This window comes from Botrytis cinerea, chromosome 1 (genome assembly GCF_000143535.2).
Source record: "Botrytis cinerea B05.10 chromosome 1, complete sequence".
Classification (NCBI taxonomy): domain Eukaryota; kingdom Fungi; phylum Ascomycota; class Leotiomycetes; order Helotiales; family Sclerotiniaceae; genus Botrytis; species Botrytis cinerea.
Window position 1 is genome coordinate 395664 of NC_037310.1, and position 21032 is coordinate 416695.

Sequence of the window (21032 nt, forward strand, 5' to 3'; positions counted from 1 at the left end):
GGATTACGAGCGATGAGAAGTGGATGGGGGTGAGATTGGTGTGTTGTGCTGTGATTTGATTTCATGTGTGAGATATTAAGTATGGGTGTGTCATCTGAAAAGGAATCGGGAAATCTGCTCTAAATTAAATACTCAAGATAAACGTTTTGTAAAACATTAACCGCAGTATTTCTTTGCATAAATAAATATGATGATCAAAATTTCATGTAGTTTTAACTGAGGGCCGTTTTGTAAGAGGTCATCGAGTCACCATGATCGTTTCTTTACCGTCCTATCTGCAATATTACCATTCCTCTCCCAACACCTGTCCAAGCGGCTCCTCCTCCTTCCTCTTATTTTCTTCTTCCGTAATACTAACAAAAATCTCGAATTTTTCCAATCCCATGACCAATCTCCCCGCATTTTCACACTCTCTCACGATATCGGTTCTCAACTTTACCATCGCATCCACTCCATCCACCATTCCGGTTCGAGAAACGGTATATGCAAGCGGTACTGGCACTGCATCTTTGAATCGAAAGGTTAGGGAGTCGATATTTTTCCCGGGACTGGGATGATGAGTCTTTGCTATGAACCAAGTGAAGAATTGGGATGTGGTGACTCCGGGTTTACCTCGAATGCCGAGTATATGTTTGGGGTAGGGGGCGCTGAAGGGCCCGTTGGGCTGGAGTTGGATGCGTAATTGGATGGTGGGGGTTGGGGTTGGAATTGGGTTGGAGGGTGGATATGTAGGAAAGCCATGGGATTGAGGAATTATTGGTGGGAGTTGGGGAAATGCAGGATGATTGAAAGTCGGGGTATGATGGTTGAGTCTTGGTATTGGCATTTGCGGTGAATAATGTGCTGAAAACGAGGAACGTTGAGATCTAGCCATGGTTTCAGGAGGGGACATCAGTGCTGGTGCGTGAGTGTACGGTGTATGTTGGTATGAAGCCGTGAGAGGGGATGCAGGCATTCGAGGAATGCGTTGATAGGGCACGTCTTCCTGGGTTGTAGTTGGAGCAGGAGACATCACTGATAAAGTCTGGGAACGGGGAAAACGATTCATACGCGGCGATATTTGATGTGCGTATGGCGCGAATGAATTGTTTGGCTCATGGTGAAACACACCTGTCTCTGTCAATAGGGTACCGGTGTGTGGTTGGCTGTGAATGCTGCTTGGTTGGAAAGGCTGGGCTTGTATGAACTGTTGTGGCTGAGGATTATATGCAGATCCCAAAATATGGGAGCTTGCAAGTGATTGGATTGGGCGCGGGCCATGTTCTTGCTGATGTGTCTGGTATTGCGGTATCTTTTGTTGCGGCATCTGTTGTTGTGTGATCTGGTGTTGTGGTATTTGTTGTTGCACCTGCTGTTCCAAGAGTATGGGATTTGACCTTGTAGTTCCAACTTCTGTATGAGCTGTTGTGGATTGTTGTTGTTCTATCAAGCGCGGTCGCTTGGCAGGTCTTTTCAGCAATGGAATTGATTTTGGTGACATTGGAACTTGGCCGATACTTTGACTTCCCTCGCGTGGAACAGAATTTTTACCAGATCTCTGGCTACCCATTTTGGCCATATAATTTCGGAATGCTGCATCGTTGGAATAAGGGCTTGTGCCGTCCTCTTGGTGAACAGATATAGGATTATCAGGTATACTGTTTCGTTGTCGCTTAGAGAGTACTACCGAGAGTTGTGGCTCTTCAGGGGCTGCATAAATATTGAAGATCGAGACAATGGTTTCTGGTTGCTTGCCGATGAATATCCAGAAGCTATTCCAGATAATCTGTCTAGCTCTGAGAAGGTCGTCATCGCTGTTAATGTCAACAGTGACTCCAGGTAACCAATCAGCGTCAGGGAACGTGATCTTAATGATGGTAGATGTTTGCAAAGCCACTGATTTCCAGAAGAGAACTAATTCATCATTACTTTTCCAGATCAGACTCATTGCATCACGAACAACTTTTCGATCAAATTTGTTTGGGGTGAATACAGTTACCTGCGCACAGGCCTTGAACTTTTGGGTATGGTGTGAAAGTAAAGCCTCGGAAGAATAGTTGATATGCTTCGAGTCCTTGAAGAATATGACTTCAGCCTTATTATCATTTCGTGAAGGACTGGGCTGAGAAATTGAAGTCGTATCCAGTGGGGGAACATGGCTATCAGGAGTGTCGGACTCAAGGTTAGGTAAACCATCACAGTAAGAGGCAGAGCAATAATAAGTTCCATCTGTCACATTTAGTGAAGCATCTCTTAGCACCGGAACCATTGGTGATTTGGGATTGCCTGATAACTTGTATGATTGTGCTGATTGAACTTGTTCCGAGTCAAGGGGCTCTAACTTCACTCGAGACGCTACCTTAATCTCTTCAACTAAATCCACAGGTCCGTCAGGATCAACTTTGATAAGGGGTTCAGTAGCGGTGATCATTCCGGAGCTATTCTGCCTTCCTTCCAGTAATGGGCTCAGAGCTGCGACAGATACCTCGGTCATGGCAGTGTTTGGTTCCGAAACCTATGAGATCGGTGAGTCCAACATTTGAAAAGGGGAAGAAAAAGTAGTACCTTTGCAGGAATATCATTGGGTACTTCAACGAGGGGTACTTCTTTGTTGGTGATTTTGATTCTGTTTCGCATGATAACGATTTGGTTGTTCCAAGCGTTTTGAAAAATTGCGTTCTTAACCAGACGGTTGTCCTCATTGTACATTAGTATACCATTTGATGTCCATTTAGAAGTTGAGAGGATCAATTTTTTGCATCGGTGAATCATTTGTGCTCTGCAATCTTGATTGTCTGGTAATTCCCCGTTTTGGAATATGTAATCGACAAGTTCATTGATATGATCACCCTGGTTGATCTGGTAGAGGTTGCGCATGTGTAAAAAGCGATATACCACCATCATGACCATGTTAGGCCAGGGGCTATTCTATGAAGAGATCAGTAGGTCATTATAAATAGAGCGCTGGCCTACAATTACTCTTCGAAGCCATAGGAAGTCTATAGTTGAAAATTCTTCCTTCAATAATTCGGTATCTGGGATCTCTAATAGCATAACATGCAATCGAAGACAATCTGGTTGATGAAGTTCCACGGACCTAGGAAATTTGCCCTTGTTGTTTGAAATGGCGCTTAATGTCATAGTTGATTGAATGGGAAATGATTCTTGAATAACTTCAAAGAATGAAACGATGGGGGCAGTCATGGTCCATATCAGGTAGCGACAACAGACTGAGAAATAACGTCGCCACAATGTGCAAAAGTGTGAATTTTGAGCCATTCCCTTTGCCCATCAAGATGTCTAGGGCTCTATGAATCACTAGAATCAGATTGCATGGTTTGAAACTTCTTTTTCCTTCATGTAAAATCCCAAGCTGTGAATCAAATTGATTTGGGGCCATGCACTCTCCCGTTCAGACACCTAGGGATGTGTTTATCACTCGATCATTGGAGCCAAATTGCACAGTGCGCACCTCGCATTATGCGAACTGCATAATATGAAGACCGTTGAACTCTTCCTGTTGATGCTTCCATCTCGAAAAAGATCAAAGGCGTGACTGTGGTTGGCTTTAGCAGAAGATTGTCTTGGATATTCATTCGCCCCAAGACGTTGTTAACGGATGCGGCGTGTGTTCTGATATCATTCGATGCGTGGGCAGCATAGAATATCGCAGAGTCCACATTGTAGGAGTCAGGTGAAGTTCGGTGACAAGACCTTAAGATTAAGAGGCGTATGCCACTTGATCTCATGCATCGTCGGTGACATACTGCGAGACATGCTGCTGCATGTCAAGTGAAGATGAGTGAAGGGAACTGTACCTATTGAACCTGCCACAGTGGCTCAAATTCATGTTGCTCAGCCACACTTATTACTGTGGTGGAGCTCAGCTGCTCAGCACTGACTTCATCAAACCTCCTGAGCCTTCTACAACGTCGATGTTATTGAACAGGAGTGGAAAGTCTTTAAGAGTTTCTGCTGCTGATTGAACCCTTTCATTTTGTTGTACTACAATGTTTCCACTAGATTAGGTCAATGCAAATCAAATAAGAGATGGTCGAGCTCCTCTAGTCCTAAGCTCGCGAACGACTTGGGGACTTGAAACTAACTTAAACTTCTCCGGCTTCAAGTGTTTCCGCGACCCACTGAGACGATGCGCCGCTTTGATTGTCCTCAATACTGTTCGGAGTAGGTGATTGTAGGTGCTGCTACGAGCCATGCTTCCTGAGCTTCTTCTGTTATTGGTTGGGTAGGTGGAGGCCTACTGGGTACTTCAACTCTCCTTAATAAGATGTATTCAAAATTTCAGATTTCGCGTTGTGTTGATCTTAAGCCTTTACTATGGTGTTGAACGATGCTTCTGCGACGACAATGTCTTCTTCGTTTTTGAGCTTGCAGAATTACAACGTCAGTAGGCCTCTGATTGCAATTACCTTGATCTTAGCTATCGGGCTGGTGGCATTGTTTGGTAAGCTTGGTCGTAAGGATGAGGAGGACACAAAAGGGACTGAACCTCCCGAGGTCAAATCAAGGATGCCACTATTTGGGCATTTGATCGGTATGCTGAAGGGACAAGTTGGCTACTTCCAGACTTTAAGGTATGGGATTAGCGCAACTACTTGAAAGGGCCTGCGGGGAACTCTCGAGGAAGTTGCTGCTTAGCCCTTTGATCTCTACGCAAAGCTATTCACCCTCTCTCGAAGAATGTTCGCTTACCATCCATCTTCGTTCCAGTTCCAAGTACCCTCTTTATTCGGGTTTCACGCTCAAGATATTCGCCGCTCGCATCTACGTTATCTGCGAACCTTCGCTAATTCAAGCTGCATATCGCAACACGAAAGCGTTTGATTTTACCACATTTGTTGTTGATTCTTCGAAACGTGCGTTCAATATTGGCGAAGATGGAATGAAAATAATTCGCGGAGAAACCTCACCAGATTATGACCCGAAAGGGCCGTTTCTAAATGGGAACAATGGAACATCGTACCTGAACGAGAATCATAGATTGATGGTAGAATACTTGGGACCTGGTGGAAGTCTGCTAGAATTGAACAAAGGGGTTCTGGGTTCTGTTGCTGATATCCTCAACAAGCTTGATCAGAACTCTGAAAAAGTATCCCTCTATAGATGGATGAGAGATACCCTTACGTTGGCTACATCTGCGTCTCTTTACGGGCCACACGATCCCGTGAGTGCTGATCACAGCCTCATAGATTCTCTCTGGTTAGCAATATTATCCCCAGCCAGGGTCCAATTGTCCGTACTGAATCATTTCTATGTGCCGAATGGATTTTCCATATTCTATTGCATTCTATGCTTTCACTTTTATTGGAATACCGGATGAATTTGGAATATCTTATTCTGATCTATTCATTCGGACTATTGGACACCCTGCCCCCAAACTTGTAAGTCGGTGCTGATCTTGCCAGGGACTTCGAGGAAGGCATGACAATACTTATGCTTGAATTTCTTCCTACATTTACTTGTCCGAGAGCCTATCATGGCCGTAGAGCCATCAAAACTGCCTTTGCATCATATTATGCTTCATCACATCATATGACCGCCAGCGCCCTCGTAAAATCACGATTGGAGTGCTCCCAGAAATGGGGCCTGACAGCCGATGAGATTGCGAACATCGAAATCTCTACACTTTTTCTTGCGACAACCAATTCAGCACCAACATGTTTTTGGCTACTTGTTAACATTCTTTCAGATCAGGCTTTGGTATCTTCCATTCAGACCGAGATCTCCAATATCATATCAAAGAATAAAGATGAGAACGGAATAGAAGAATGTGTCATGGACATTGCTCTGTTCCAATCTTGTTGTCCTACATTAATGTCGTGCTTTCGTGAGACACTTCGTTTCGCTGATGCAGCAACATCTGTCCGATCCGTTACCCAAGATGTAATTCTCACAGCATCAACCTCTCAATCTTCGTTTTTGCTTAAAGCTGGAAACGTCATACAACTTCCTTCTGGAGTTACTCACAATTCGCCATCGATCTGGGGGCCAGATGTTAATTCTTTTAATCCAATGCGATTCCTACCAGATACCATTGCGAAACTTGGCAAAGAGCAGAAGAAACAGCAAACACAGGGATACTTTCCCTTTGGTGGTGGAAAGCATTTATGCCCAGGAAGACATTTTGCCACGACTGAAATACTTTCACTTGTTGCTGCTATTATCATGGGGTTTGATATTGAGGGTTCCAGTGTGCCGGATAGAGCATTTCAAAAGTTGGGGACAGCGGTTAGGAAACCCAAAAATGATGTTGAAGTCAACATAAAGAGGAGAAAGGGTTGGGAAAATGTCAAATGGAGATTCAATGTGCAGGGTAAAGTTGATTTTGAGGCTTTGGTGGGAGAGAAGACTGATGCCTGACCTATGTTTTGAGATATATCATTATTTTACGAGATTTTGGTGCTAGCTGTTATTCTCAGGCTAGCTTGAACTGTAATTCAATAAAGGTCGTTTGATATCCTGAGTTCATTTTGTACATTGAACCTATTTGATATGTTATACATGCTTAGACGTGATCAGAACTCCCGGACTGTGGTGGCGAACAGTCGTGCAATTTGCCATTCATACTTGCTACGTCTGCTTTACATCCTCTATCTTTGCGTGAGCCAATTTCTAGTCGTTGCAGATCATGCGTCTTGATATCTCCGTGTAGTTCAGTGAATGATGCGAATGGGATGTTGCTTTTGCCCATCGTTTAACCGTGGGTTTCAAAAATCCAGTTAGAGCCCTTTCTCTCCCTACAGCAAGCTATCGGCAGCAATTTTTAAACATCTTGCCTTCTTTTACAATCTACTTACCTCTGACCTTTTTATGGCAATATAACAATCAACCCCCATCAATTGCCAAATTAATCAGCGCCCTTTGGCAAAATGCGTTCTCTTGGTCTCAACGCCTTTGCCGGTATTCTTTTCTTTCTCGGTAGTCTCCAACTTGCAGCGACTGTCGCGGTTTTTATCGAGCCCTATGCTAAAATTGCTCAAGTAAGCTTCTCGTAGAAATTCTATCAAACTCTACAAACTAAACATGGCCCTTTAGTTCCGAGCCACAGTAATTGTACCTAAAGCACCAACAATCCTTCAAGCCACTGGGATCCAGTCATTCTGGCCCGCATTAGAGCCTGCAAACAGCAATTCCATCTTGCAAATCGTATTCGCTAATGAGGGAAACACGGTAGGACGATGGTCGTTTTTTGAGTATTTCCAACTTGGAAATGCATCGGCTGGAGGTGAAAGAATTCATGGGAAGAATATTAATGTTTATCCGGGAGATCTGATCTCGAGTGGTTTCATCTCGATAGATGGGTCTGAGCAGTGGGGAAGTCCGACAAATTCCTCTAAATGGTATGTTAATTGGGTTGTTAGAAGAGGTGCGGAGGGATTAGCGAACGGGGAAATAAATTTCATGGGCAACGAAACGCTCGATCTTTCACCATATCGTGAGTTGGTTCTTCTCCTCATTGCACAAGGTGCGAGTATGCTTTGACTAATACGGAAACTTCAGCAGATATCGGAGACTTCACACAAGTGCGTATCATATGCATCATTCCTCACTTTTCTACTCCAACTCAATGTGTTCCCAAATTGACTAGTACACCCCAGGCCACCCTCGCAACCGAACTTAATCGCGCCGCAAAGTGGGAGATAGGTCCGCTGGATTGGAAAAATGTTCTCATTCAAATCGAAGGCACAAATACGGATTGGTGTAGTGTTGATAAACTTATACTGAGCAATGCTACTCTTAGTAATATAGAAGCTGTCAAGATATATCCGTCAATTACAGGAATGACTTGTTTTTTCACGGGGTTTACTGTTACGGATTCTACGGCTGTGGCGTAGGACTTTGGGATACTGAGATATTGAGGACGAGAGGAGTAGTGGGGATATTCTGCTGGATGTTTCTGGTTCGGATGATAGCTTCGGCGTGTGGGCGTATGGGAAGTTCTAATCTATCAGTCAGGGAATGGATATATGAAATAGCATAGACGAATGCATACTTCACTTGTGCAGAATATCACTCTGAGATACTTGTAAATTAGAACCATCATTTATCCATACATGGATATCAAAGTATTTCTTTAACCTTCGAATGTCATATCAATCATGAACAGGAAATCCCAGTGCCAGTCTCCGAGGAACGGTGTCCGTTAACTATTCTCTAAGTATTGTACCTATAGTAATAACATTTTATCAATTTCAGACCTCCAAAATGGGCAAACAAGATTCAGCAGCTCTAGAAATCATCAGCGATGTCGTGGCCCTATCTAAAACAGCTTGGTGGTCTCAAATGGGGACAGATCTTACATCCTAAGCCCATTTATAACATTGATTAAGTAGCATAATAGATGCGGAGAAGATTTCAGAGCTGAGTGAATAGAATCTTGCTGGTGGCGTGGTATATCCATGAATCATATGGGCTTTGCTGGGGTTGATTGTACGATTTCCATAGAAACACAGTACGCTTTTATTTGCTATTGACAAACTCTCGTAACTTCGTAGGGAAGTTTGCAATATTGGTGTTTGGACTATTAGATATTCCCTATTCCTAGATTCAAATCAAGCAAGGAACACTGGATTACATCTTCAGTTTGCGATCTGGACTATCCGCATTGCTTCACTATTTATTCTTGCCATTATGTATTCCGTCTTTACTCCTATTCTTTTCCCTGTACTTGTCCTTAATCTCATCGACTATGCAGGCGCAGGCGCTGTTTTCATCTTCATGTATGGTGGGAAAATAACACAGGTATCTGTTCCTTCCCCTTCCTCAGCCATCAATCTTCTTCCCCTCCTTCCGAATTACCGTACTTTAGGGCTTAGTGCTTCCACTGATATCTTCCCTTTTTATAGTTTCAAGCGACCCTCCAAGTATCCTCCCCGCCAACGGCGCTACAAGGCCATGGCCCAGACTGGAAAATTCAAGCAACATGGGCAGGTATGCAACCAACAGATCAAAGTTGTGTTCTGCAAAATGTTGTGGGGAATGCGGGGAATGAATTGGGGAGTTGGAGTCATATACCTAGTTTTTATGACGGGGCGACGAAACCTAGTTGGACAGAGATGTATTTTGAGGAGAGTCAGCCAAAGGGTAAGTTTCTTTGTTAGTAGGGGGTGGAAGAGAGGGGAGAAGAATGACAGATGTGTATAGTCAGATTGGTTGTTATGAAGACTGATATTTCAACAAATAGTATATCCGGGCGATAAAATAACAAGTCTCTGGGTGCTTGATGAAATCTCCAATAATTGGCTCGATACGTGGTCTGTGATGCCCGGTCGAGCCGGCGCATCAAAAGGAGAATTGCCATATGGTGGGAACTACACTTTCGATGGCTCCAAATTTGGTATGTTTCCAATCTCCCAAATGTCCGTAATCAGTACTGATGCTCCATCAGAACCCAAAGTCCCAGACATGACAGAGGTAATTGTGCTTCTAGATTCAAGCTTCGAAGCCTTGACTGATGATGATTGTGTAGGCTTTGCTAATGATTGAGCATGTGGGAATTGGCAATGGCACCGATCCTGGTTGGGGTTCCGGAGCGGTAACATTCACAAATATTATGATTGAATCGACGTCGACAAGGGATTGGTGCAATCATGAGAATCCGGAAACTTGGCATCCACAAGATGTTAAGATTCTGGATATATCCACACCTTTCATTTCAACGGTTAGAAATGGAAAGAAAACTTGTTATATTCCGTGGCTTGTGATTGATTCGGATTAAGGTCTTTGGAGTGGAGTTGAGAAATTGGAGAGAAATTTGCGGAGGGGAGCGATAGAAATTCAAGGTTCTATCTGCCTTTGATTATTCCTACGCAGACTGCAGACCTCAAAGCCATAACGTCTTGAACTTACACCAGCCTAGCTGAAAAATACCCATGCCTGCGAACTACAAGACTGTTGAGCTCTGATATGATGATTTGAATACCAATATCCGTAGGATTTCAACTCCCTAACTAGTCTCAGACCAGAAAGATAAAAAAGCAGTTGTAGATGTTATCAGATAGGTCAAATGCTACATAAGATCTAATGGCAGAGATATAGACTTTGATAGTTCAAAATTACTTGCATTGCTGCAATCCGCTCACAAACTCATTCATTTGTGTAGATTGAAGACGAGTGAAGACACTTCCAATGGCCATCAAACAGACAGAACCTGCCAACTTGGCAAGATGATATGTTCTGACTCGTTCCATGAAATCAAATGAAGATAATCTGAAAGTTCTGAAAGTTCTGAAAGTTCTGAAAGTTCTGAAAGTTCTGAAAGTTCTGAAAGTTCTGAAAGTTCTGAAAGTTCTGAAAGTTGATGTAGCATTATTATTATTACAGCTGCCCCTCCTGTTTCTAAGGGTAGGGAGCCATAGTCACGTGATTCATTCACCGCCTACAATTGAACTTCCGGCAGAAAAACCTCTTGAGCCTTTTTTTATTTTTTTCCTTTTGAGAATTGAACGAGAAATCAACATTAAACCGGCGCAATGGATATCCACCGCTGCAGATTCGTTCCATACCCCCCGTCAACAATCAATGCATTGGCATTCACGCACTCGAATTTGACAAAAGGTCAATCTGCCGTTTCTCCACGATTGGCCCTCGGTCGCGCAAACGGTGATATCGAGCTCTGGAACCCGCAAAAAGGATCATGGCTTCAAGAAACAATCATTCGAGGTGGAAAGGATCGCAGTATTGATGGCCTTGTCTGGACTCAGGATCCTACTGAGGAAATTAATGGCACAAAGATAATCGGGAAATCTAGACTCTTTAGCATCGGATATACTACAACTGTTACCGAGTGGGATTTAGTGAAAGGCCAGCCATTACGTTCAGCAAGCGGAAATCATGGAGAGATATGGTGCCTTGCTGCTCAGCCTGCAGAGGAACTGAAGCATGGAGAGGAGCCTTCCGGGGAGTGTCAAAAACTCATTGCTGGTTGTGTTGACGGAGCTTTGGTTTTATACTCGACAGCGGATGAAAATCTACAATTGCAAAAAGTTCTTGTTCGCCCATCTGCAAAAAAAGCAAAAATTATCAGTGTTGCTTTCCAGGATCGTTACCATGTTATTGCCGGATGTTCAGATAGCAATATTCGAATTTACGACATAAGGACTGGATCAATGCTGAGGCAGATGTCTCTGGGAGCTGGACCTAAGGGAGGGCCCAAGGATATCATTGTCTGGGCTGTGAAAGCATTACCAAATGGAGATATCATTTCTGGTGACTCGACAGGAGAGGTCAAAATATGGCAGGGTAAAACATACAGTATGATGCAACACATCAAGAGCCATACTCAAGACGTTCTCAGCCTCGCGACAAGCGCCGATGGGATGACATTTTTCAGTGGTGGTATGGATAGACGAACTGTCGTCTACAAACAAATTAAGGGGAAGAAGAGGTGGGCAGAAGTCAGGCACAGAAGATATCACACTCACGATGTAAAGGCCATGGCAAGCTTGGAATGTCAAGGAATTAGTGTTGTGGCTTCCGGAGGTAAGCAAATTGTTCATTGATATTTTTGCGCGTGCTAATGTTTGTTCCTAGGTCCCGATGCTGCACCTACTATTCTTCCACTTGCGCAATCCGGCCAAGAGAACCAACGTGCCTTGCCCTTCCTACCTCAATCTTCTATTATTCAAAGTTCTACAAGAAAGAGGTTGATGATGAGTTGGTGGGACCGAGAAATAAACATCTGGCGCATAAACAGACTTTCCGAATCCGTCAATGGCGATGAGCCAGAGACTGCGGCAGTCAATCGCAAATTGGTAGCGAAGATATTAGTCAAAGGGGAGTCTAACATCGCCTCTGCGACTTTGAATGCTGCGGGAAACCTGCTCGCTGTTTCCACGATATCAGATATAAAGTTATTCCGCCTCAAGGCACGAAAACCCGAAGAAGGCGAGGGTCTTAAGGTATCAACTGTTGCTGTGCCACAAGCATTCTCTTCTGGGGCCCGTATGGTTCAATTTTCCCCTGACGGAAACTGGATATCGATAATTCGGGATGACAGCTCAGTAGCAGTAGCGCGAGTCATTCAGGATGATGCTTCGCCATCCTCATATAGCGTAATTCCCCAGCTTTCAAGAATTTCTCGTCTTGATCGCAACATCTCGAAAACAAAGCTTCTAGGGGGTCTCGGTGCATATGAAAGAACCATCACTCAAGTAGCATTCTCATCTGATAGTCGAATCTTGGTAGTAAGCGACCTGGCAGGCTTTGTTGATACTTGGGTTTTGGAAGGAATCGAAGATCTTACACAAGAGTTGGAGGAAGCGCGAGAAGACGAGGCATCTGATGATGAATCCGACGATGGTTCCGATTCCGAAGAAGAGAAGAAACCAAAACTGATTTTCGGTCAACATTGGACACGAAACCCATCTGCAACTCGCATACCAAAACTTCCCGCCGCGCCAGTTGTACTATCTTTCCGCCCTGCAACTCTCCCCGTACAAATCAATGGAGCCACACCTCCTGCTACACGCAATAATCCACGTCCTATATCTCATGAACTGCCCGTTGCCGAGGATCGTTTAGTCATTGTCACATCCACCAATGAAGTTTATGAATTCGAAGTCTTAGCTGGCTCACTCACACCCTGGTCTCGCAGAAATCCTACTTCTACATTCCCCCTTGCGTTCCGTAAAGTCGCAGATTTGGCAAGAGGCTGTTTATGGGATATCTCAAATGGTCGCGAGCGTATGTGGTTACATGGTATTAATTGGTTATGGATGTTCGATTTATCACAAGATTTCCATTTCGAAGATGAAGAAGCGGAAGAGGATGGAGATGCCGAGAGTTCAGGAAGCAAACGCAAGCGCTTCCAACTAGGAAAATCTGGAGCTGGTGGTATGATTGATCCAGAAGAGAACGAGACAGGAATGTCCCGTAAAATCCGCAAACTCATCCACGAGGAAGAAACTCAAGAAAGCGAAATCGACATCCAAAATAACAAATACGATATGGATGTTGATTCGGAAACCGATGAAATTGACAGGGATTCGAAGTCACTGTTGAGGAAGAAATCGCAGAAGAGCGAAGATGAAAAGTTTGGTGGACCAGCCCAAACTTACAAGACGCTCAAGTATAGACCAATACTTGGTATGGTGGAGATTGGTGAGGGCGGTGAAAACGGGCTGGAAGTGGCAATTATAGAAAGACCTATCTGGGAAACGGATTTGCCAATGAGATTAGAGGGTGATCAGGAGTGGGAAAAGAAGTCCTTATATTGAGGGAGAAGGTACTAGATGAGTAATATGATTTTGGACGAGATCTGGAGAAGCGTAGACTCAATGCATATGGATGGACATGGCGTTTTGGAGCTAGGATGTAATAGGACGTCCAAAAGCAAAAAGTATCTAGGTGGTGTATACATGTGTATAATGAGATAGCAGATCATATTGCTGATACCTTTACAAGATATACAAATGATTCCCCGTTGTTGTTCCAGATTTTCAGTAGTGATTTTCGGTCAAGGTTTCCTGTATGTGGAATTGCAACGCCGAGTAGAATTCCAGAAATGTATCACAAAAGAACAAAATTACACGGAATGGCATAAACGGGTTTGATCTAACTACGATGCGTGGGAAGACAACCTCAATTTTAAGAACACCTCGACGTTAGACGTTGAACATCATTCCATCGTTTATTTGCCAACCTTTCAAAACTCTAGTTCGTAAGGTTCTCAAATTGTTTGAGAGGTGTATTGCTACCAAGCTTACCATGGGCTAATGTGCAACTCTCCTGGCGGGTGCGATAACACCAGGATTAGTTGTGGCCGTCGTACAACATGTAGGGGTAATTAGCAGATCAGGGTTTAGCTATGTGGCTCGAGTGTGGCAGTTGCATAGCCTACCTCAATATCAAATATGAAGCTTCAAAGACTGGTATTTCCAATCCACCTCAAAGCTACTCTCTTACTGAGAGATTTTGAGCGTCTTCATCATGGCAGATGTATTGGGTACAGCAGTTGGGGTAGTCTCTCTTGGATTGCAAGCCTCACAGGGCATCGTCTCTTATTATTCAACCTATCGCGACCAAGCCGAAGAAATTGACGGTATTGCGCAAAGAACGCAAGCACTTCACACCACGCTCAAGCATTTACAAGCAAGCCTGAGAAGTCTTCATTCAAATCACACATCAGCTGTAACCCTAGTCGCAGCTACCGTCGCCTCATGCGCAGACAACACCAAGACTCTCGAAACAACTCTTCAGAAATGTCAACACAGTGTGCCCGTTGGTACGAGAGAAAAGATCTACTCCCTCGGCAAAAAAGCAATTTTTCCTTTCCGTCAAGCCACCATACAACGGCTAGAGAACATCGTTGGCAAGCTACAGGCTAATGTAGATATGGCCATCATGGCTCTGCAGCTGTAAGCAGATGATACAACCACGTGATTGTTCTTGATGTATCACTTTTGGTTTCACTACTCTGTGTTGTCACTTGTGCTAGCTATCGCAACAATTATTAAAAGTCTCTGAATAACCCTGGTATAGTGCTAACCACATTCAAGTGAGGTCTCCTGCAAAATATCGGAGCAGACATCAAACATTGTCACAACATCGGCTATCACAACGACTGGCATAAACTTCGTTGCAAAGGAACTTCAGAGTTTGAATGCGAGTTTCATGCACATCGATGCCATTCTTCCAACATTGAAAGACGTCATGGATAGACATCTTCAACGTGATATCAGATCTAGATCATTGAATCAGTACATGATTCAAGAACTTTCGAATGTCAGAATGACGCTGCAAGACGTACCGGAAATCGTCGAGCAAGCAACATCGCGAGCATTGAAATCGAATCAAACACAACCAGCGGAAACTGTAAATAATGCTTCTTCAAACGCTTTGGTCCTTGGTGGTGACAAGCGAGCATTTAAAAAATCGAAACGGCAAGTTGCCAGAAATAAATGCCTCTGCCAATCACAAGCTCTTTTGGAAGGAAAACATATCTACTGGTTCTTTTCGACGAAATATTTGCAGTTTCTACGATCAAGGATAGATTCTGGTTTTTGCCGACCGGATTGCCCATCAAGATCTTATTTCGAAAAGAAAAACACTTGGGAACTCACTTATTCTCATTGCAGTCGGTTATTTTCAGGAATCCTTCGCGCGAGACTTTGTATCATCTCCACAGCAGGGTCTCTGCTCTCAATTTCTCCCAATATTACTTTCCGCAGGACAGTATCTTCAAAGTCCCCAGTCTTCAAATTAATGAACGATATACGAGGAAGAGCATACAAGGTGGATTCTATTGGAGTTTCTTTAGATATGGACGATGTCACTATTCAAATTGGCAAAATGCTTGCAAACGGCCAGGCTTCGTTAACCGACGTCAATAGACGTGGTGAATCTATTCTTCATGTATGTATGTGGCTCTCTTCGTCTTCAGATTAGGTTATTAGACACTGTTAACAACTATGCAAGATGGCTTGTTTAATCGCCGAAGATCTAGAACTTACAGATGCTGAAGTATTTCAATCTTACAAACGTTTCCTGAGGTTTCTTGCCGCCAACACCCCGGGCACTATGGCAAATGACACAAATACCAACGGAGAGTAGGTTCTAATGCATCTTAAATCTTCAACAGATCGTCTGCTAATTATAAGTTCCAAAAGACGCCCCTTGGAGATTCTATTTGGCTCCAAGGTTCTTGGGTACTATCATCCAGAAGTACCTGATCTATGCTTAGAATTGATCGATAGCATGGGGTTGGAGTTGTCTGATTCTTGGCTAGAGAATCAATTAATCGTTTCAGGTTGTCAGTGGTGGGATAATTATTGTAGGCACCTCGCGATGTCTCTCTCAAGCTTTAGAGATGTTCCTGAAATACTTGGTTCGGTGACCCTACTCACAACTTACACAAAATCTGACAAATGCAGGCTTTCACTGTGGAGCTCTTAGTTCTGCTATTTTGCAAAGATCGGAGGACAGAATGCTACAAATTCTAGCCAGCTTCCCGGATAGTGCATACGAGCGGAATACCATGGGTCAAACTCCACTACATCTATCTTCTTATTGGCCAATTGGAGTATCTCATCTCTTGCGTATAGGCGGTCAAAGTTTGGTCAACAATCAAGACTGCATGGGATATCTTCCTGTCGCTTATGCTTTGTACTCGAAGTGCTTACCAGCTGTCCAATTACTCCTAAATGCCGACAGCCCGTTACATTCTTACCGCGTAGATACGAACAATGATACCTTGAAGGATATTGTATTTTCTCGTGCGGAGGACGTTTTCCTTAACACTTTGCGCTCAAGCTCAAAGGCAATTATAAATTGCATGATAAGTTCTCTCGTCGATCGCAGAAATCGGCTCTGCCAATTGGCCTTTCAGAACATGCCAACTTCAGAAACAGACAAACTTCCAATCTCAGGTGATAGGGTACTGGATCTTCATGCAAGCTCTACCTGTGCTCTTTTGAAGGTATTTGGCGTCGATATACCTCTAGCATTACAGATTCCTGAAGAATACGAGACGATATATCATCTACTATTCGTGTACGATATATATCTCCGAGAATATGCAATACCAAGAGTTGATATAGCAGAAATGTTTTACAAGGCTGGATTTTGTGAAATAGAAGAGTACCATTGTTTCGATTCCAAGAGAACCTTGTTGATGCTAATGTGGACCGATCACGACACATCTCCAAGTGAGATGATGGACAAATTCAAATTACTTTGGTGGCTAATCCAGAAAGGAGCAGATCTCCATCGCGCAAAGAGAATATGGCAAGGAGACCAACGAATTCCATGGACTCCAGTCACACACTTTATTGTTGCAAGTCTCCTTATCAAGGATCTTTGGGTTATCACAATGGAAGAAATAAATCTACTCCCAAATGGTGGCCCTGAAAATTTATCTTCTCAGCCCGAGGTCAGAAACGTCATGTTCAAGGTTCTAACAACTTCGACAGCTGATCCATGTATATGTGCATGTTCAAAATCAGGATGTACAGCACTCACCATACTGCTCAAGCAAACTACCTTGGAGCTTGATGAAGAGGAGATCATAAGTGTTTTTACTGATCTCAGCGAAGAAGTGTTTTCTCTTGATTCGACTTACTGGATAATGCGTGCTTCCATCATGTTTCTACTCCAATTCATAGATGTCGATAACAACGCCTGGAAGACATTGGCTCCCGAAATAATTCGTTTTGCAACTTTCACGATTTTAGGACTTACCCATACCTGCTGTGTCTATCATTCCTACCCCGAGGGCTCACCTCCTCATCACTTCACCCCTTTCAATATTGGAGACCATCAAGATATTCAAGAGGAAGAATCTGCCCAAACTGAGGAATTAGAACTACTGGTTGAGGATTTTGAAAGCAAGTATATCGAGCTTGCTCAGCCAATTCTAAAGTTGTTTGACGGATACTGGCGCTCTCGCATGCTGGATTACGATATCATTAATACGAAGCCATATACTCAAGATGAACTTGAGAAGATTCGAGAGCTTGGTGTTAAGATTTGAGAGTGTATGTAATTGTATGTATCATTTGGTCGAAAGTCTGGCCTTCTTTATGTGTTACTATTTACATTGAACGATCTGTTCTTTTGGGATGTTGGCTGCGAACTCTATCTAGTATGAACATTTTATTTGGAATATGAACCCTAGTCCAAATTGTAATTTTTCTTGTGTACGTCACTAAGATGCTACTTTTCGATTCATGAATGTAATCATTGTATGTCTGCCGTTCCCATATTCGGAGGAGAAAAAACAACCCCGAGTTGAGCACTCGGCAAACCCTTAAACGATCTAAATGATCTAGTTCCATTCGAAAGCTTAAATTTTTAAGTAATGCCCATCATAACTGAAGATCATTTATAGGTTTATCTAGCACCGTAAGCTTTCGAAATTTGAATTTAAACATAAGAAAATTTTATTTGAGGTAATCGCCAGTAACCTGATTTGTGATTGATTGATTACAGAATTTGATGGGGTGATGGAATTTTGTCCTCTTTCTTCTCCTACGTATAGCCCCCTTCATTCTCGTCTAATTATCCCCTTTGCGCACGAACCCAGAATGACGAGTTGATATATATCGCGTTCATGCTGAATAGCAAAAGAAAGACAGGAACCTCTGAAGGATTGGATACATAGAAGGTACTGAAGCAGCTCTTGCAACTGGTACTACAGCGGCAATTGGTCGCTGTAGTACTAGTCCGCGCATTGAAAATCCGCATAACATGTCCCCACTCTCAAATTTTTCTCAGTCTATGATTTATGAGGATTGTGACGCAGAAACTTGTCTGAAGTTCCTATGGGATTTGCACATTGAGCAGTGACTTTCTCGTGACTTCTCACTAGTAGAAGCCTCCATCATATTCACGGCTGGTTCTGAAAGGTTTTGATCTAGTGATTCTAGTGCGTTTATTATTAGAGGCATCATGTGTCGATAATCACATATAACCTTCTTCCACTTCAGAATTTAAGATATGTGATCTACTTTTGAAAAAAGATTTACATGACTGGCGTCATCGAAAAAGTTAAATACATCTTCTAATATGTCTAGTATACGCTAGTACATCAATGGTTCAACGTCTTCTGACGTTTAGTTCGTTACGTCTTTCACTAGTGCCTCCACGCACTTTCAGCAAGATCTTGGTTCATGGATGGGCAATTTTGATTTACATAGCTAAGTTTACATATAAATTGATCATTTCTCTTCTCTTTTGATAATCCCTTGTGCAGCACCACACCATATCTTCATTACCTACAGTTCGAATGCTTGACATTTTAATTCGTTGATATATCAATCACTTGACTCAATCACTTTTTAGCTCATTCTTCTAGTACATCTTTCATCTATCACTAAAATATATGCACTATGCGAAACACCGGGGCTTCTGATACCAGTATGGAGACAGCGAAATTATTGGAGAAAGGTCCAAGTGTCTCCAGAGACAGTGGGCAATCATCCTCTCAAGCTACCTTATCCATTAATCTAGTTCACGTATTAGAGCCTCGCTTATTGACCCATGAACCATCTACAAACCCAACCGAGATCGTACAGCAAACTCCCGAACGGAAAAACATTTATGACTTATCAGTCGACGTCTTAGTTTTCATGGCCGATTCTCTCCCACCCGACACCGCAGCTTTATTAAGTATTTCCTGCAAAATCTTATGGCGCACCCTCGGTCAAAAATACGTCAAAGCCCTCAAGACACCCTACAGAGTTATCTATCCCCCCGTCAGCTGCATGTACAGGTTTAATGTAGAAATCCGACTCTATCGAAACTATCGCTACAACTTCCTGCTACTCCTTGCACGGGATCTTCCAGATCATATTACATGCTATCCCTGCAACAAGCTTCACTCGATGGAATCTCTATTCTTTCGGGGGTTGCACGATACACCGTGTACCTCACATATTGATAACGTTCTACACCTGATGAATCATTCTGTGAGCTTCTATTCGCTCCAAATAGCCATGAAGCGTTTTCGTCAAAGCCGCATCTCCGAATCCGTACTCTTGGAGGAGTCAGGAATTACTTTCCTAAGCGAAACATCTCAATTAATCGAAACTTCTTACCAGACCATCCAACTCACTCACTCGTCGAACTCAGTCATCATCCGCAATCAAAGAATCGTCTTCCTCCCCGCCAGACACCAGTATCCGATCTCCGAACATTCAATCGCCGACGTGCCTAGAGAAAGATCCTGGTCTCACCCCATCTGTCCCCATCGCGAATGGTTGTGTTCCTACGAACTGCACACGCGCCGGCTCCGCGTCTCCGACATCCCCTTTACACATGCCATTTTCGAATCGTGCAAGGACTGCATGACGGACTGCCACGTCGAGATCCAAGATCACGGGGAAGAGGGCGACGCTCTCTTATTTACCAGCTGGACGGATCTCGGCTCCGGCGAATCTGCGCGCGATTTCAATTGGCAAAATGCAATTATGGATATTTATCGGGAGAGACATGACGTCTCGCCGTGTGAGTATGAACATGGTTCTATCTGTGAGGCGTATGAAGGGATACCGAGAAGCAGATATAAACTCAACCACTACATGACGGAGTATTATTGGGCAATGGTGGATGGATGTCGGTTGTCGAGTGGGAGAAATTCGCAGAGGGAGCAGAAACTTCCGTTGACAATCTTGACGCCTAGAAATGATGGTACACTTGAACGGTTGCTTGAACCGTTACGATTGTGAAGGAAGAGAATCTCGATACAGAGTATTAATGTTTAATAATAATAAATTGCACATAAGGAAAGAACTATGGAGTATTAATAGTACTAATAATAAATTGTATAACTTATAAGAAAAGCACCATATGATCTCATCTCACAAAACACAAAACACAAAACACAACATAAAAAAGAATCCATAATCCGATTTCAAAACATCAAACCAAACCAAACCAATCTATCCAAATTCAAATCTCCAACCCCTCCCTCCACCATCTCAAATCCAAATCCAAATCCCAATAACAAACTCCTAGTATCATACACACACACACACACTATACTCTACTCCTTGCCCACAATTCCCACAATTCCCACAACTCAACATCAACATCTACATATATCTACATCTTAAACTCATGTGAACGGATAGATCTAGACTTGACTGCGGGTAATATATATATATATATTCAGCATCTGTACCATACCATACCATACCATACCATACCATATATATACATCCTGCAATTATATAAAGAAAACACACACACACACACACACACACATATATATATATATATACATATACATATACACCTCATCTCACCTACTACTACATATATTCCCCATATACTATTTCCTCCCAGCTAATCCTCAATCCTCAATCCATACAATCACAACCCCCCTTACTCATTCATTCACAAACTCCTACATCTCATCTCCTAGCTTCAAGATCTCAGTGCCATTTTCAGGAATAATATATATATATATACATGATATCGATTATAATTTTGATACTAATGATTAGTAGAGTCCAGTAACAAGAGGATACTTATCAAATCAAATCAAGTCGAATCAAATCAAATCAAGAAAGCAAGAAAGAAAGAAAGAAAGA

At 43.0% G+C, this 21032-nt stretch overlaps 7 protein-coding genes across 8 annotated transcripts; 6 read left to right on the forward strand and 1 right to left on the reverse strand.

The window, feature by feature from the left end:
* Positions 1 to 64: 64 nt before the first annotated feature.
* On the reverse strand, positions 65 to 3758 carry BCIN_01g01000 (hypothetical protein). Its single transcript, XM_024690200.1, has 3 exons — positions 2959 to 3758; positions 2545 to 2907; positions 65 to 2494 (listed from the first exon to the last, which is right to left on the reverse strand). The coding sequence occupies exons 1-3, from the start codon at positions 3256 to 3258 to the stop codon at positions 284 to 286; spliced, it is 2874 nt and encodes a 957-aa protein (XP_024545968.1). The 5' UTR covers positions 3259 to 3758; the 3' UTR covers positions 65 to 283.
* A 138-nt stretch (positions 3759 to 3896) lies between these two features.
* Positions 3897 to 6468, forward strand: BCIN_01g01010 (hypothetical protein). The gene is made up of 3 exons (XM_024690201.1): positions 3897 to 4574; positions 4711 to 5199; positions 5406 to 6468. The coding sequence occupies exons 1-3, from the start codon at positions 4318 to 4320 to the stop codon at positions 6358 to 6360; spliced, it is 1701 nt and encodes a 566-aa protein (XP_024545969.1). The 5' UTR covers positions 3897 to 4317; the 3' UTR covers positions 6361 to 6468.
* Positions 6469 to 6801: 333 nt separating this feature from the next.
* BCIN_01g01020 (hypothetical protein) lies at positions 6802 to 7951 on the forward strand. The gene is made up of 4 exons (XM_024690202.1): positions 6802 to 6980; positions 7036 to 7435; positions 7501 to 7523; positions 7599 to 7951. The coding sequence occupies exons 1-4, from the start codon at positions 6870 to 6872 to the stop codon at positions 7833 to 7835; spliced, it is 771 nt and encodes a 256-aa protein (XP_024545970.1). The 5' UTR covers positions 6802 to 6869; the 3' UTR covers positions 7836 to 7951.
* A 548-nt stretch (positions 7952 to 8499) lies between these two features.
* Positions 8500 to 9941, forward strand: BCIN_01g01030 (hypothetical protein). The gene is made up of 5 exons (XM_024690203.1): positions 8500 to 8742; positions 8847 to 9084; positions 9185 to 9337; positions 9389 to 9414; positions 9470 to 9941. Exons 1-5 carry the CDS (start codon positions 8632 to 8634, stop codon positions 9716 to 9718), a joined length of 777 nt encoding a protein of 258 aa, XP_024545971.1. The 5' UTR covers positions 8500 to 8631; the 3' UTR covers positions 9719 to 9941.
* A 495-nt stretch (positions 9942 to 10436) lies between these two features.
* Positions 10437 to 13797, forward strand: Bcutp4. The gene is made up of 2 exons (XM_001555491.2): positions 10437 to 11481; positions 11533 to 13797. Exons 1-2 carry the CDS (start codon positions 10473 to 10475, stop codon positions 13215 to 13217), a joined length of 2694 nt encoding a protein of 897 aa, XP_001555541.1. The 5' UTR covers positions 10437 to 10472; the 3' UTR covers positions 13218 to 13797.
* Positions 13798 to 13822: 25 nt separating this feature from the next.
* On the forward strand, positions 13823 to 17684 carry BCIN_01g01050 (hypothetical protein). Of its 2 annotated transcripts, none has more exons than XM_024690205.1 (5): positions 13823 to 14357; positions 14499 to 15358; positions 15418 to 15548; positions 15609 to 15826; positions 15873 to 17684. In XM_024690205.1, exons 1-3 carry the CDS (start codon positions 13930 to 13932, stop codon positions 15459 to 15461), a joined length of 1332 nt encoding a protein of 443 aa, XP_024545973.1. In that variant the 5' UTR covers positions 13823 to 13929; the 3' UTR covers positions 15462 to 15548; positions 15609 to 15826; positions 15873 to 17684. The 2 variants fall into 2 exon arrangements, with proteins under 2 accessions (XP_024545973.1, XP_024545972.1); XM_024690204.1 differs by having other exon boundaries at positions 14499 to 15354.
* An 847-nt stretch (positions 17685 to 18531) lies between these two features.
* BCIN_01g01060 (hypothetical protein) lies at positions 18532 to 20218 on the forward strand. Its single transcript, XM_024690206.1, has one exon. It carries the CDS (start codon positions 18828 to 18830, stop codon positions 20163 to 20165), a length of 1338 nt encoding a protein of 445 aa, XP_024545974.1. The 5' UTR covers positions 18532 to 18827; the 3' UTR covers positions 20166 to 20218.
* The last annotated feature ends 814 nt before the right edge of the window (positions 20219 to 21032 follow it).

Bases quoted from the DNA above. Each gene is read 5' to 3' on its own strand.
- BCIN_01g01060 (XM_024690206.1), top strand. From the start codon at position 18,828: ATGCGAAACACCGGGGCTTCTGATACCAGTATGGAGACAGCGAAATTA.
- BCIN_01g01020 (XM_024690202.1), top strand. From the start codon at position 6,870: ATGCGTTCTCTTGGTCTCAACGCCTTTGCCGGTATTCTTTTCTTTCTC. The intron at 7,436-7,500 runs GTGAGTTGGTTC...CGGAAACTTCAG, and splicing joins GCTCGATCTTTCACCATATC to CAGATATCGGAGACTTCACA. The intron at 7,524-7,598 runs GTGCGTATCATA...AGTACACCCCAG, and splicing joins ATATCGGAGACTTCACACAA to GCCACCCTCGCAACCGAACT.
- BCIN_01g01030 (XM_024690203.1), top strand. From the start codon at position 8,632: ATGTATTCCGTCTTTACTCCTATTCTTTTCCCTGTACTTGTCCTTAAT. The intron at 9,338-9,388 runs GTATGTTTCCAA...ATGCTCCATCAG, and splicing joins TTTCGATGGCTCCAAATTTG to AACCCAAAGTCCCAGACATG. The intron at 9,415-9,469 runs GTAATTGTGCTT...ATGATTGTGTAG, and splicing joins AAGTCCCAGACATGACAGAG to GCTTTGCTAATGATTGAGCA.
- BCIN_01g01010 (XM_024690201.1), top strand. From the start codon at position 4,318: ATGGTGTTGAACGATGCTTCTGCGACGACAATGTCTTCTTCGTTTTTG. The intron at 4,575-4,710 runs GTATGGGATTAG...TCTTCGTTCCAG, and splicing joins GGCTACTTCCAGACTTTAAG to TTCCAAGTACCCTCTTTATT. The intron at 5,200-5,405 runs GTTAGCAATATT...TGATCTTGCCAG, and splicing joins AGCCTCATAGATTCTCTCTG to GGACTTCGAGGAAGGCATGA.
- Bcutp4 (XM_001555491.2), top strand. From the start codon at position 10,473: ATGGATATCCACCGCTGCAGATTCGTTCCATACCCCCCGTCAACAATC. The intron at 11,482-11,532 runs GTAAGCAAATTG...GTTTGTTCCTAG, and splicing joins TAGTGTTGTGGCTTCCGGAG to GTCCCGATGCTGCACCTACT.
- BCIN_01g01000 (XM_024690200.1), bottom strand. From the start codon at position 3,258: ATGGCTCAAAATTCACACTTTTGCACATTGTGGCGACGTTATTTCTCA. The intron at 2,908-2,958 runs GTAATTGTAGGC...ATCTCTTCATAG, and splicing joins ACTTCCTATGGCTTCGAAGA to AATAGCCCCTGGCCTAACAT. The intron at 2,495-2,544 runs GTACTACTTTTT...CCGATCTCATAG, and splicing joins CCAATGATATTCCTGCAAAG to GTTTCGGAACCAAACACTGC.
- BCIN_01g01050 (XM_024690204.1), top strand. From the start codon at position 13,930: ATGGCAGATGTATTGGGTACAGCAGTTGGGGTAGTCTCTCTTGGATTG. The intron at 15,355-15,417 runs GTATGTATGTGG...CAACTATGCAAG, and splicing joins GTGGTGAATCTATTCTTCAT to ATGGCTTGTTTAATCGCCGA. The intron at 15,827-15,872 runs GTTCGGTGACCC...TGACAAATGCAG, and splicing joins AGATGTTCCTGAAATACTTG to GCTTTCACTGTGGAGCTCTT.